This window comes from Orcinus orca, chromosome X (genome assembly GCF_937001465.1).
Source record: "Orcinus orca chromosome X, mOrcOrc1.1, whole genome shotgun sequence".
In the NCBI taxonomy this organism is placed as follows: Eukaryota; Metazoa; Chordata; class Mammalia; order Artiodactyla; family Delphinidae; genus Orcinus; species Orcinus orca.
The window spans coordinates 46,915,782-46,928,907 of NC_064580.1; the positions used below are offsets into that span (position 1 = coordinate 46,915,782).

At 50.5% G+C, this 13,126-nt stretch overlaps 1 protein-coding gene and 1 long non-coding RNA gene across 12 annotated transcripts in view; one reads left to right on the forward strand and one right to left on the reverse strand.

Annotated features, from left to right (window-relative positions):
- LOC125963005 (uncharacterized) overlaps positions 1 to 13,126 on the forward strand; it is a 406,444-nt gene that overhangs the window by 156,650 nt on the left and 236,668 nt on the right. The gene's annotated exons all lie outside the window — the stretch shown is intronic.
- Positions 746 to 13,126, reverse strand: part of KDM5C (lysine demethylase 5C) — a 32,715-nt gene continuing 20,334 nt past the window's right edge. For 3 of the 11 annotated variants that reach the window (XM_033417612.1, XM_033417609.2, XM_012539331.3), the window contains 14 exons: positions 12,293 to 12,412; positions 11,989 to 12,183; positions 7,527 to 7,708; positions 7,313 to 7,437; positions 7,037 to 7,184; positions 6,312 to 6,417; positions 5,235 to 5,593; positions 4,485 to 4,623; positions 3,806 to 3,985; positions 3,513 to 3,650; positions 2,727 to 3,326; positions 2,378 to 2,447; positions 2,043 to 2,242; positions 746 to 1,934 (listed from right to left, as the gene is read on the reverse strand). In XM_033417612.1, coding sequence (XP_033273503.1) covers positions 1,575 to 1,934; positions 2,043 to 2,242; positions 2,378 to 2,447; positions 2,727 to 3,326; positions 3,513 to 3,650; positions 3,806 to 3,985; positions 4,485 to 4,623; positions 5,235 to 5,593; positions 6,312 to 6,417; positions 7,037 to 7,184; positions 7,313 to 7,437; positions 7,527 to 7,708; positions 11,989 to 12,183; positions 12,293 to 12,412 — 2,922 coding nt within the window. In that variant the 3' untranslated portion in view covers positions 746 to 1,574. Of the gene's footprint in view, positions 1,935 to 2,042; positions 2,243 to 2,368; positions 2,451 to 2,726; positions 3,327 to 3,512; positions 3,651 to 3,805; positions 3,986 to 4,484; positions 4,624 to 5,234; positions 5,594 to 6,311; positions 6,418 to 7,036; positions 7,185 to 7,312; positions 7,438 to 7,526; positions 7,709 to 11,988; positions 12,184 to 12,292; positions 12,413 to 13,126 lie in introns of all 11 variants that reach the window. The other 8 variants (XM_033417606.2, XM_033417611.2, XM_033417605.2 and 5 more) reach the window with 5 other exon arrangements.

Here is a 13,126-nt window from a genome sequence, read left to right on the forward strand (position 1 = left end):
GGGTCTCCAGGGCACACCTAGAAGCTTTCAGGTCATTTATGTGGCTCTTGTGCTGGGAATTCAAATCCTTGAGCTGGTCTTTACTTTCCCCACTTTGTAGAGCAACATTAGGAGCAACCAGCCAAGCTCATTATAGTCATTAATTTAAGAAACATGTTCAAAAATACAGAGTCACCCAGATCCTTGCTTCTTATGAGTGGTTGATTATGAGTATCCACTGGTAATATTTTGTGTATCTCTATAAGCAGTTCATGCCATGGAATATCCGTGCTCTCTTTACTACTGGGATAGTCATTAGTGTCTCTAAAATCTAATCAGATTAGAAAGCCAATTCCAGAAACCCCAGAACCAATTCAGAAATTCATCCTTAAAATTCTGTTCCTCTAGGGGCTTCCCTGGTGGCGCAGTGGTTGAGAGTCCGCCTGCCGATGCAGGGGACACGGGTTCGTGCCTTGGTCCGGGAAGATCCCACATGCCGTGGAGTGGCTGGGCCCGTGAGCCATGGCCGCTGAGCCTGCGCGTCTGGAGCCTGTGCTCCACAACAGCACAACGGGAGAGGCCACAACAGTGAGAGGCCCGCGTACCGCAAAAAAAAAAAAAAGGAAAGGAGAAAGGATAAAGTACTCAGTATATGGCCTTAGGAACACTGGTTATCCACTTGGTTTTTCCTCTTGGACCACAAAGCCTAAAATAGTATCTGACACTGTTCTCCCCCCACCACAGAGAAATGCACTTCAGAAACATGTTTCCAAAAAATGTTGCTAAGGGTTTTATTTCTAACAAGAGGAAAATAATAAAATAAAATTAAAATAGGCTTCAGTTGGAACCAAGTTTCTTGTTTTGCTTTTTTTTTCTTTTGAACAAATTAATTACACACCAACAATCTTCTTTTATTACAACATGAACCCAGGAGGAGGAAAGGAGACAGGGCAGGACATGGAGGGAAGATCAAGGTGGTAGTGAGGACAAGCACCAAAAGCTTTCTTCAGATCACAGGGAGCCCTGCTCAGCTCCCCAGCCAAATTCATTTAAAATAAAAAACTGTGAGCACAGCTATGTGAAGTTTCCTCCTCCTGGGTGGAACAGTCAGGGGAAGGGAGGAGAAGGAGGCAAAGGGAGGAGGGAGGCAGGAGAAGGGGGAAAGGAGGAGAAAGAGTGAAAGGGAGAGGTGAGGTTAGTGTAGCATGGCCTGGCGAGGGCCACAACTGGGGAGAGAAGGGAGAGGAGATTCCCCCAGTTTGCATATGCACTGGCCATGTCTCTGGAATGGTGCCGGCCCAGCCCCAGCCACCCCCCTGCCCACCTGCCCATCTGTCTATCTGCCTCAGGTGTCTGGGAATGCTGGTTAGAGGCTACCAGGGAGGGGGACTCCAGGGGCCGGCCCCCAGGAGCTGAGGTCTGAACAATACCTTGGAGTCAGAATATAAAAGTCAAGGGACTCGGGGATGGGCTGGGGTGGGGGGGTGGCCATCCCCCCTACTCGCCCACCTCCCAAGAAGCAGGCCTGATGGTCAGAAAGAGGATCCTTGAGGCCAAGGGGTCTCTGTTGGGGTCTGTGCTAGGCTCAGCCACTGTCACAATTGTTGCTGAGGCGGCTGCTGCGGGCAGGGCACGTGCAGCCGGGGAGTCAAAGTGGAGAAAGGGGCCGAGGAGCCTGAACTGGCCCCTAGCGCCGGCTCCAAGCCATTCTGGTTCTCCTGGGTGCCGGGGCTGTCAGTGGTGGGGAGGGGTGGGCCCTCACCCCCAGTCTCCTCCTCCAGCTCCTCCTCCTCCTGGGCCTCCTCGGCCTCTGGCCCTGAGCTCCGTACCCTCTTTGGCTCTAGCTCCTCTCGGGCTGGGTCATCGCCCTCCCCACCCCGATCCACCTTCCGCCGCCGCCGCCTCTCCAGCGCCCGGCCCCGTGCTCGGCTCCCATGGCGCTCTGCCTTCTCCAGCTGTGATCACCAACGGGCAAAGAGAAGTGCGGGACAGTGGTCAGGCCTGGGCTCCCTGCCTGCTTGGCCTGACCTCCCATCCCTGCCCATGATCCCTCCTCTCCTCACCTCCAGAAGTGTGCGGATCCGCTCCAGGTTTGGAGGCTGCCCAGCCTGCAGCAGCTGCCAGATGCTGTGGTTCTCATCCAGGGTCACCTCAAGCAGATCCCCCTCCAACATGAGCTCCTCCAGGGGGGCCCGGGTTGCCTCAGGCAGCTCCAACACAGGGCCAGTCAACTGTGGCAACAGCGAGGACAGCAGCTCCAGGTCTGAGGGGTTGCGGGGACAAGCTGGGTTAGAGGCTGCTCCCGGTCGTACCCCCCACGACAGAGCCGAGGACCACGTGGGTCACTCTGGTGAAATCCAATAAACAGCCTACCCACACCTAAACCTACCTTTCTTACCTGAGCCCTCCCCCGGGGCTACCTTCTCGGGACTGGTCATGCTGTCTCCATTCTCCAGCAACCCCTGCACCTGCCGAAGAGAGCAAGGACAGGTAGCGGTAACTGAAGAACCAGGCCCGATTGCTCCCCCACAACCTCAGACTTGGGACCCTCCACCTCCGGGAGGAGGGCAGACACAGGCTGCCGGCATGGAGCATTGCAGGGATCTGGAGAGGAGGCAGAACGGGGCAGGGAGGCCAGGCCAAAGGAGACCAAAAGTCATAGAGCAGGGACAGGGCTGGAGCCTAAGTAAGGGTGAGGGCTAGGAGACAGGAATTTGAGGGCGAAAGAGCTGGGCTGTGCAGCTCACCTTAGGCATATCCTTGCCACTGCCTTCTCTGACAGGGTCAGAGGCAGGGGCTGAAGGGTAGGTAGGGGGCTCCTCGGGCCTGGGTTCAGCCTGCAGCCGCTGGCGAAGCTCGGCCAGCCGTCCCAACACAGCAGTCACATCCTCAGAGGCCAGAGCCTGCCTGGCACGGCCTTGCCAGCTGATGGCCCTCTCTGTGAGGCACTGCAGGGCCTCACCCTCAGGCAGCCGCACAGGCAGTCTCTGCAGCGCTACCAGCAGTGCCAGGATGGTCTCCAGGCGTGGGCGCCGTGAGCGCATGCACAGCGGACACAAGAATTTGGTGTCCCACTCCCACCAGGCCAGCAGTGGGGATGAGGTGGGACTGGGCCTTGGGGAACTGAGGAGGCGGGGTACCGACACACATCGCCCATGGAACCAGTCCTGACACAGGTCACACTGCAGAGCTCCCACCCCAGCTGGCACCTGCCCACACACACAGATGGAGGTTGCAGAGGAAGCTGTGGTCGATGATGCCAGTGGACTGGGCTTGGCGGAGTTGGTGCGACGCAGCTGCAGAATTCCCTCCTTCTCCTTCTGTTCCCCCTCCTTGAAGGCCACGATCTGCCGTGCCCAGGACAGGGGAGGAGAGGTCAGCACCCCAACCCTCCTTCTCTGGCACCATGAATACCCCACTCCCAAACCAGGAGAACTGAGGCCCAGGGAGCAAGCAGTCTGCTGCTCATGGCCACCTGGCTCAGACACTATTGTCACCAGGCTCTTCTCCCCATCTGGGCCCAAGCTCCTTACCACAGAGCCTGGGTCCCTGAGGTCCTGCGCAGACAGCCCCAGCAACTCTGTGTCAGATTTGTACAACCCCAGCTCCTTCTCCATCCACCGGCTGCGCTTGGTGCTGTCTGAGCCGGCGTCTGCACATGGGCAGAGCACCTGAGGCAAGCAGACAAAGGAGGAATGTCCAGGCTTCCCCTCACTCCCACCCCCTCCCTCCCCTGCCCAGCACCCCCAAAGCCCCACTCATATGAGCTGTCTCAACAGCTGGGCCAGAGGCAGGAGAGGCTGTGGGTCAGGGTCCTAGGCCTCACCTCCAGCAGAGTGTAGCAAGAATTCTTCTTGAGAAAGGTCTTGGAGGCCTTCTCCCTCCAGGAGTGCGCCGTCAGTACCTGCAGCTCTAGCTGTCTCAGCTCCTCCAACCCCACAGGTAGGTCCCGGCCAACAGCCACCAGGCCCTCCAAGTCATCCAGGCAGGGGTAGTGATCACCATTCTGGGACAGGGGCAAGAGAAAGCTCAGTTCAACTTGCCAACATCTATGATGCTACTCTGTGCCTGGCCCTGAGCTGGGAAGACAGACTGGAATCAGTCTTGAGGCAGAAAAAACAGGGATCATCCTAAGGCAGGCACACCCACCTGGCTCTCTCTTACAACTCCTACATCCAGTGGCTCAGCCTCTGGATATCCAGTCAGTCCCCAGGACCACCAGACTAGTTATTTTGTTGTGGTTTGCCTCTTCTATCCTCCCTGCCCCCCACCATTCTCATCCTAACCAGCATCCTATCTTCCCTCAGGCCAGCCTTGCAACCCTTCTTCACAATGCTCACCAAGCACGTTTTGCCTCCTCACGATGTGCTGTGACCCCTTCCTCTCTCTAGCCAACCCAACTCAACCCAGCGCAAGGCAATGTATGCCATCTCTCCCAGCTGGACTGAAGGTGTCGGGTAAACGGGGCGGGGGCGGGGGGGGGGGGTGTGCAACAGGGTCCTCACTTGGATCTCGTCCACATCAGCAATCCAGGCCCGGGCCTTAGCAAGAGCCTCCTTGAGAGCCTGGATGTTGGGCAGGTGAACAGGGATGTTTTCTGCCTCATGAATTATGGCCTCAAGCGTGGCTGGTGGATGCTTCTGCCTAAAGGTAGGGAAAAGAGAGGCCTCAGTGTGGGGTGGTCTGCCTAACCAGAAGCCCAGCCTGACTTCCAGATACAGCGATATGAGCCCCTGGGGCTGCTGCTTGGGCCTATTTGCTTGTATTCTGCCTACGCATGGCTGTCAGTCCCTGCTTGCTCCAGATTGCACGCACCCAACTTCTGCCATACCTCCATGCCTCTGCTTGTCCACCAGTCTGTCAGCCTGTTGGCAGTGCCTACACACACAACCTGCAGTATTAACCTGGTGCTGCACTTTGTCAGATTGTCCCATGCATGGTGTCTTTCTACTGACACCTGTCCATCTGCCTTTTGGTACTTGTGCTTGTGAGTGTGTGCACACGTCAGCCTGTGGAGCTAGTCCTCTATATAGCTCTGTATCTGTCCATCTCTGCTTCTCCGTAAGACTATCTCTGCCTCTACATGTACTATGGAGTTTAAAAAAAAAAAAAGATAGGAAACAAAAAAGGCGAGGATAGTCAATACACCAACACAGGAGTCTGGTGCCCAAGGCCACCCATGGGAATCATCTTCAGCTTCTCTGCTAAACTTTGAAGGTTGCGGTAGAGCAGGGAGGGGAAGAAGCTAGACCCACCTGGCCTCCAGGCAGAGATGGGCCTTCTCCTCCCAGCGTTCAGCAATGGTCAGTAGCTCCTGCAGTTCAGCTCGGGCCTTGTCCACAGCAGGGCTAGGGGCTACACTGGCACCCGCGACCAACAGTCCCCGCATGACAGCCAGGGTGCCCCTTCGGGCTGAGGGGGCCAGTGTGCGTTTCATCTCATCCAGCCATCGCGCCTGTTCCACCTGCCGCTGGAGCTGCTGGGCCTCAGGTACCTCCACCCCCAGCTGCCGCCCTCTCTCCAGCAGGGACTGCAGGAGCCCCGGACTGGAGGGCAATGAGGCCAGGGCCTCACGGGCTTCAACCTGGTAGGCTTCCACCTGTTCCAGAATACCCTACCAGGACACAGATAAAGAACAAAATCCTCAGCAGGGCTCACACAGAAGTTCCACCACTACGTACCCCTGCCCTACCTACCTTCTTACCCTCCAGTAATTGCGAGGAGAGCCTAGCACGGGCTGGGCTCTCTTCCTTTGCCAAGCCCTAAGCAGTGGTTCCCAACACTCACTGCCCGATAGAATACCCTGTGGCATCTGTTAAAATGCAGATCTCTGGGTCCACTCCTTGAGATTCTTAATAGGGGTTGGTCAGGAGCCTGTGCTTTAAGTCCCCAGAGGATTTTGATGTATAGCATCAGGAGACCCTCTGTCCTAAAAATGCTCTGCTATGCTTGGCCTTCTCACAATCTCTACACTCATACTGGTGTCCACTGCCCTCTCCATCCCACTCCTCTACCTTCCTGAACTTGACTCAGCTTTCCAGGCCCACAAACATCCTTGTTACTTCCTTTCTCCTCTTCCACCTCCACCAGGAAACCTTCCCTTGACTATGCATCCTGTACCTGTACCCTTGTCACCTGCCCCTCAAATCCCATTTCTAAGAGGCAATTTGCTAAAAACCCGTTGCCTCTTACCTCCTGTTATTCTCACATGTGCATCCTGTCTTGCCCAAATACTTGCAACTTTTGAAAGAAGCCAAGAATGGCCTACTGCTCAGGTCCCCCAACCCCCCACCCTGATCCCTCAGCAGCACTTCAAGTCCACCCTTCCTCACCTTGACATCCCCAATCTGGTGCATGGCACAAGGCAGGTTGTTCATCTGGTCCAGAAAGGCTCGGAGCTCAGCCAGGGTCATCTGTAGACCAGCCACCCTGTAGGGGCTATGGAGTTTCACATGTAGGGTTTCAAGTCCAAACCCAGTCCCCTCCCTCCATCTCTGTGCTAAGGCCCAACACCTTTCCTCATCCCTGCCCACCTTGACCTCTCATACTTCACAGTTCCCCACAAATGCCCAGGTTAGAGGGAGGGTTTTAAGATACATGCAAGTTCATATGATAGGGGGAAAGAATTAGAAGAGAGGAATATATATTTGGTGGGGGAAGCTTAGAAATTGATGGTAACAGAAGCTGGACAATTTTAATCCATCTTCTACTGTGAACTCTATGATCAGTTTATGCTTCTGTGTCCTTTTCTTGTCCCTAAACCTCCCACAACACCTCCCTGCCCACAAAATCCCTCGGCCTCTCTGAAATCAGTACCTTCAGGTACTGATAAAAAGAAACATTCCTAGCTTTCTTAGCACTGGGGCGCTCCCCTCCATTCTAGTTGCCTGGTCTCCTTGCCCTCCCCAACGCCTCCAACTGCAGTGCTTGTCAGCTTCCTGCTGATGTCATCTGCCTAATGGTACTCAAGAGTCCACCCCTCCCCCCGCCATAGTCCTTCTCCTAGGTGCTGGCTCCTCAGCAGGCTACCTGTGCCCAACGCCTCATGCTTCCATACCCAGCTTCCTGGCCGCTGACCAGCCCCAGAGCCCGGGACACGCAAGCCTCTGCCTCGCTCAGGCAGTTCTTTAGTCGCTGCAGCAGCTCACTGTTAGGAAATCTCCGCTCACGGGCCTCAGACTCTAGTGCCCTCAGCTCTTCAAGGCCTGGAGAGAGAATGAGAGCAGCAAGGAGTAGGCAGTATTGAGTAAAGGCAGAGGAAGCGGGTGGGGGAGTACAGAAGAAAAGGGAATAGAACTTGCCTGTGGAGTCCCTCCGTCCCCCCATCACTCACTGCGCTTCCGCCCATCCTCCACCTCCAGGGCCACTCGCACTTTGTTGGCCCAGGTGTCAAAGGACTCAGCCCGGACCTTCAGCTTATGGAGCATGGCAGGGAGCTCATCCAAGGTGTACCGATATCTGGAGGAAGAGGGCAGGGAAGAGCACATCTGGCCCAGTTCTGCATCCCCCTCCTCAGCCCACTTCCTCCAGGTAGGCCCCCTGCTCACCGCAGGTACTGCCGGCTACTGGAGCACTTGCAGAGGTCATTGATGTGGGAAAGGCAGACAAGGCCGTCTGGGCAGTCATAGCAGGCTAGGGCTGATAGAAAGCACGTGGTCTTGCACTTGATGCACTGGCGCTCATCATCCGGGAGCAGCTCAAAAGCCTCTCGCTCAGCTTCCGTGATGCCCTGGGGGTGTTCATTATATAGAACAAGAAGAGGGCTGCAGAAACCCCTAACTCAGCCACCACTGAGCCCCACAGTAGACTCACTGAGCCCCACATTAGACTCAAATCTGTGCTAAGAGCTGTGGGGGAGACAAAACTCCACAGAGCACACTGCCTTTGTGAAGTCCAAACTCTCAAAGCTGGGGGAATCACATGAAGCAGGGTAAGATCAGTGTGGGCTGAGAGGGAGAAAAATCAGGTAAGATTCAGATCAGCAGAAAGGACCTTCGGGGTGAGAGAAGGTGAGGAAAGTGGTGGACCAAGGCACCAGAGAGATGGCAATATGTGGAAGTGGCCAAGAGAAGTGCCATGTACTGGGGAATAATGCTAGCTTCCAGGCACTCAGCGCCCACTGTGTTCCAGGCACTGTGCTGGCTGCTTTATCAGCACACTGCACACACATCTATAACTTAGAGAAATAAACTCTACGTGCTTCTGTTCAGTGTTTAAAGATACAATTTTCCCCCCCCAAAAAACATGGCCTCCAAACCTAAGCCAATGACTTTATCTGTTGATTAGATGAAGAAAAAGCAATCCCTTCCAAAAATGGAGGAAAAGCCAGCTATCTTGGAGTAATTGAAAGACAATATAATGCTATACATTATGGGCAATTTTAGGGATTTTAGAGGGAAATTTTGATTCTAACGTTTTTGTCTTCTATACCAACCTAACTTCTGCGTAAGTCCATTGTACATTACAAATCCCGCTCCGCCACAAATGCGCTCTGCACATTACAAATCCTGCTCATAAGATGAGTCCACTGCACATTACAAACCTAGCTGCGTTGATATTGAGTAAATTATTTAAACCTCTCTGGGTTTCAGTTTCCCTGCTTTGTAAAATGGAGACAATAGTACTATCCTCATTGGGTCGTTATGAGGATTAACAAAGGTAAAGTGACTAAGGACCTAGAAAAGTATCTTAGCACTTAGAATAGTGGAACTACAAAAGGCCCTGAACAGCCAAAGTAATCTTGAGGAAGAAAAACAAAGCTGGGGGTATGAAGTTTCCTGATTTCAAACTATATTACAAGGCTGTAGTAATCAAAACAGTATGGTAATGGCATAAAAACAGACCAATGGACAGAATTAAGCCCAAAAATAAACTCTCGTATATATAGTTAACTAATATTTGGCAAAGAAGCCAAGAATACTCAATGGGGAAAGGATAGTCTCTTTGATAACTGGTCCTGGGAAAACTGGATAATCATATGCGGAAGAATGAAACTGGACCTTTATCTTATATCACTCACAAAAATTAACTTGAAATGGATTAAAGACTTAAACATAAGACCTGAAACCATAAAACTCCTAGAAGAAAATATAGGGAAAATGTTCCTGGACATTGGTCTTAGCAATGATTTCTTGTACATGATACCTAAAAAGCACAAGCAACAAAAGCAAAAATAAATAAGTGGGACTACATCAAACTAAAAAGCATCTGCACAGCAAAAGAAACTATCAACAAAATCAAAAGGCAACCCATGGAACGGGAGAGAATATTCGCAAACTGTCTATCTGCTAAAGGGTTAATATCCAAAATATATAAAGGAATCATACAACTCAACAGCAAAAAACCAAACAATCCGAATAAAAATTGGGCAAAGGACCTGAATAGACGTTTTTCCAAAGAAGACATACAAATGGCCAATAGGTACATGAAAAGATGTGCAACATCACTAATCATCAGGGAATGCAAATCAAAACCATAATTATCACCTCACACCTGTCAGAATGGCTTATTATCAAAAAGACAAGAGATAACAAGTGTTGGAGAGAATGTGGAGACAAAGGAACCTTTGTGCACTGCGGTGGGAATGCGAATTGGTGCAGTCACTTTGGAAAACAGTATGAAGGTTCCTCAAAAAATTAAAAATAGAACTACCATATGATCCAGAAATCCCTCTTCTGGGTATATATCCAAAGGAAATGAAACCAGGATCTCAAGGAGATATCTGCACTCCCATGTTGACTGCAGCATTATTCACAATAGCCAAAATATGGAAATAACCTAGGAGTCCATTAGTGGATGAATGGATAAATATGTGGGATGTGTGTGTGTGTGTGTGTGTGTGTGTGTGTATTCATACATACACATATAAAATGGAATATTATTCAGCCATAAGACATAAATCCTGCTATTTGTAACAACATGGATGGACCTTGAGAACATTATACTAAGTCAAACAAATCAGACAAAAAAGACAAGTATTATAGGATATCACTTATATATGGAATCTAAAAAAGCCAAACTCATAGAAACAGAGTAGTGGGAGTTCCCTGGCGGCCTAGTGGTTAGGATTCCGGGCTTTCACTGCCAAGGCCTGGGTTCAGTCCCTGGTCAGGGAACTGAGATCCTGCAAGCCAGCTTGCAATGCAGCCAGAAAGAAAAAAAAAAGAAAGAAACAGTAGCATGGTGGTGGCCAAGGGCTAGGGAGGTAGGGAAAATATGGAGACGCTGCTCAAAGGATACAAACTTCCAGTTAGAAGATAAATAAGTTTGGGGGATCCAATGTACAACATGATGACTATAGGAGGGGAAAAAAGAATAGGTGCCCAACAAATATTTACTGATATTGGCTCTAATCTTCAGATAAGGATACCTATTTCACAGGCCTGTCTCATTTTGCTAAGGAGGAAACTAAGTCTCAGAGAGAGTAACTTGCCCAAAGTGAGAATCTGTCTGCAGCCTATTTTGATTCTGAAGCCAGAGAATGCTGCTAAAAGGATGAAGCCCCTAGGTATTCTTGGATCATGGACTCCTTTGAGAACTGGATGCAAGCTATGAGCCCTCTCCCCAGAAAAGGACTCAAACACACACACACACACAATCTTTTACAGAATTTATGGGGTCCAGAACCCTTCTCCTTAGGTAAGGGCCAAGTGTAAAGAATTCTGAGTGTTAGGATGGAAACATCTTTTCCCACCTTGCTTTGACTCCTTCTGTAGTGTAGCACAGCCCCAGAGTGATCATCCAATAACAGTACTGAACAGAGAGAGCAAATGATGCCTAGAAAAGCCCAGGGGCTCACCAACTAATACCACAGACTGACAGGCCCCAGACTTCCAACACTTACCATAGCTGCAATTCTCCTTACAACCCATGCTCATAGGAAAGTTATAAATGAGCTTTAAAATAAGAAAGTATTACCCTAACTTTTCTTATTTTAAGAAAAGGGATCCAGCAAGGGATTCCTCAGGACCAGCATTCCTTTGTAATCCTATGGAGGACTCTCACTAAGTCAACTCCCTAACTGGACAAGTTTGGAGCTTTAAAAAGGCAGCTGGGGCTTCCCTGGTGGCGCAGTGGTTGAGAGTCCGCCTGCCGATGCAGGGAACACGGGTTCATGCCCCGGTCTGGGAGGATCCCACATGCCGCGGAGCGGCTAGGCCCGTGAGCCATGGCCACTGAGCCTGCACGTCTGGAGCCTGTGCTCCGCAATGGGAGAGGCCACAACAGTGAGAGGCCCACGTACCACATTAAAAAAAAAAAAAAAGAAGGCAGCTAAACTACATGAATAGCGGTGCCACTCATCTACAAACCAAACTGACATGTTATGAGAAATCTATTAAAGGAAGACCGCCTTCTACTCAGTAATATTAACCTAGTTTGAGCTACTGAACTATATGAGTGTAATAAAATGGCATTTCTTAAGAAATGTTCCATATTTCTATCATTTTCTTCATGTACTAATATTACCAATAATAGCATCTGCTACACTGCAAGTGCAGCAATAGATGCTTTGACATAAATCACCTTACTCAAGCTTTACAACCACCCTGCAAGTGAGGTATTTATTCCCATTTTACAGAGTGGGAAAGTGAGACTATGAGAGGTTAACTAACTTGAAAATGTTATCCAGCTTACCAGCAAGTGGGGGTTTCATATGTCAGTTGGTCTTGGGTTATTTAAATAATGATGCAATAACATCATTAGCAATAACAGCACCTGCTATGGGTCACTTACTTAACAAACATCTTAAATCCACTCAACTATCCCAAAAAAAAGCACTATTATCATCCCCATTTTTTTTCAGATGGGGATACTGATGCTCAGTAAAGTAAATTAACTTCCTAACAGTTATTAGTAAATGGTAGAGAATGGAATTGTAGTTTCCAATCCAGATGTGTCTAGTTCTTTTCACTACTCCCTAAGAGAAGTGGCTACATCTTCTACTTCTTCCTCCCCCCCACCTCTGCCAGACTAGGGCACCCAATCCAGGGCACTCTCCCCACCACCCACCTTCTCTAGCAGGGCCTTTCGTAGACGCCGCTCCTCCTGAACCATGATGAACATCTCCTTATGCACAGCTGCTGCCAGGTTCAGGTCCAGCTTCTCTGGACAGGCAGCCATCTTGCAGATGAGCTCCTCATGGGAGAAGACACAGTATCTTCGGAGCCGGCGGTAGTGCTCAATGCACTGGCGCCCAGCTGGCAGCTGTGGACAGGTTCAAGGTTGAGTATGGCCAAGTCTGGAGGCGATGGTGCCTCAGCCTCCCCACAACCCTCCTGCTTCTCCCTGCCATCCCATCACACTCCAGACTCACCCAGTCAGCAGTGCAAAAGTTGACAGCCTCAGCAAAGTTGTAGCCTTGGTTAAAGCCACTGTGGTAAGCACGAGGGAAGGTAATGACAAATTCTCCTGCACACTGGTTTGTGCGGACAACCTGAGGAAGAAAAGCCAAGGTCATTGAGACAGAGATCTAAGTCCAGCGTTCTTAAGGAGAAGAAGGAAAGTCTCAGGGAACACAGTCTGACAACAGATTCCCAGACCCTCCAACTCCGAAAGAAAGGACCATTGGTCTCTGCTCTCAAGGTTTTGATTTGTGATGACAGGAAAATTTGAGTCAAAAGCAGGAAATGTACATATACCAAAATATTTCAACTTCCCTAATAATTTTTTTTTTTTTTTTTTTTGCGGTACGCAGGCCTCTCACTGTTGTGGCCTCTCCCGTTGTGGAGCACAGGCTCCAGACGCGCAGGCTCAGTGGCCATGGCTCACGGGCCTAGCCGCTCCGCGGCATGTGGGATCTTCCCGGACCGGGGCACGAACCCGTGTCCCCTGCATCAGCAGGCAGACTCTCAACCACTGCGCCACCAGGGAGGCCCCCTAATAATTTTTTAAAAATTCAAAACATCACTTTTCATTAAGCTGGACATGTTTTTTCATTAATTTTTGTTACCAGTCATGTAAGCAGTTTCAAGAACCAAGTGGTTCTATAAGATTTGTTATAAAGTCAGCAGACCCGGGGCTTCCCTAAATAACATGCTTCTAGACTATGTTAAAAATAGCCTCCTATGTCTCAATTTGCTTACTTTTCTGTGTATGTATTAGTAATTTAATCCCAACCTTTTGGACAAGTGTCCAACTTTCCTCTCTC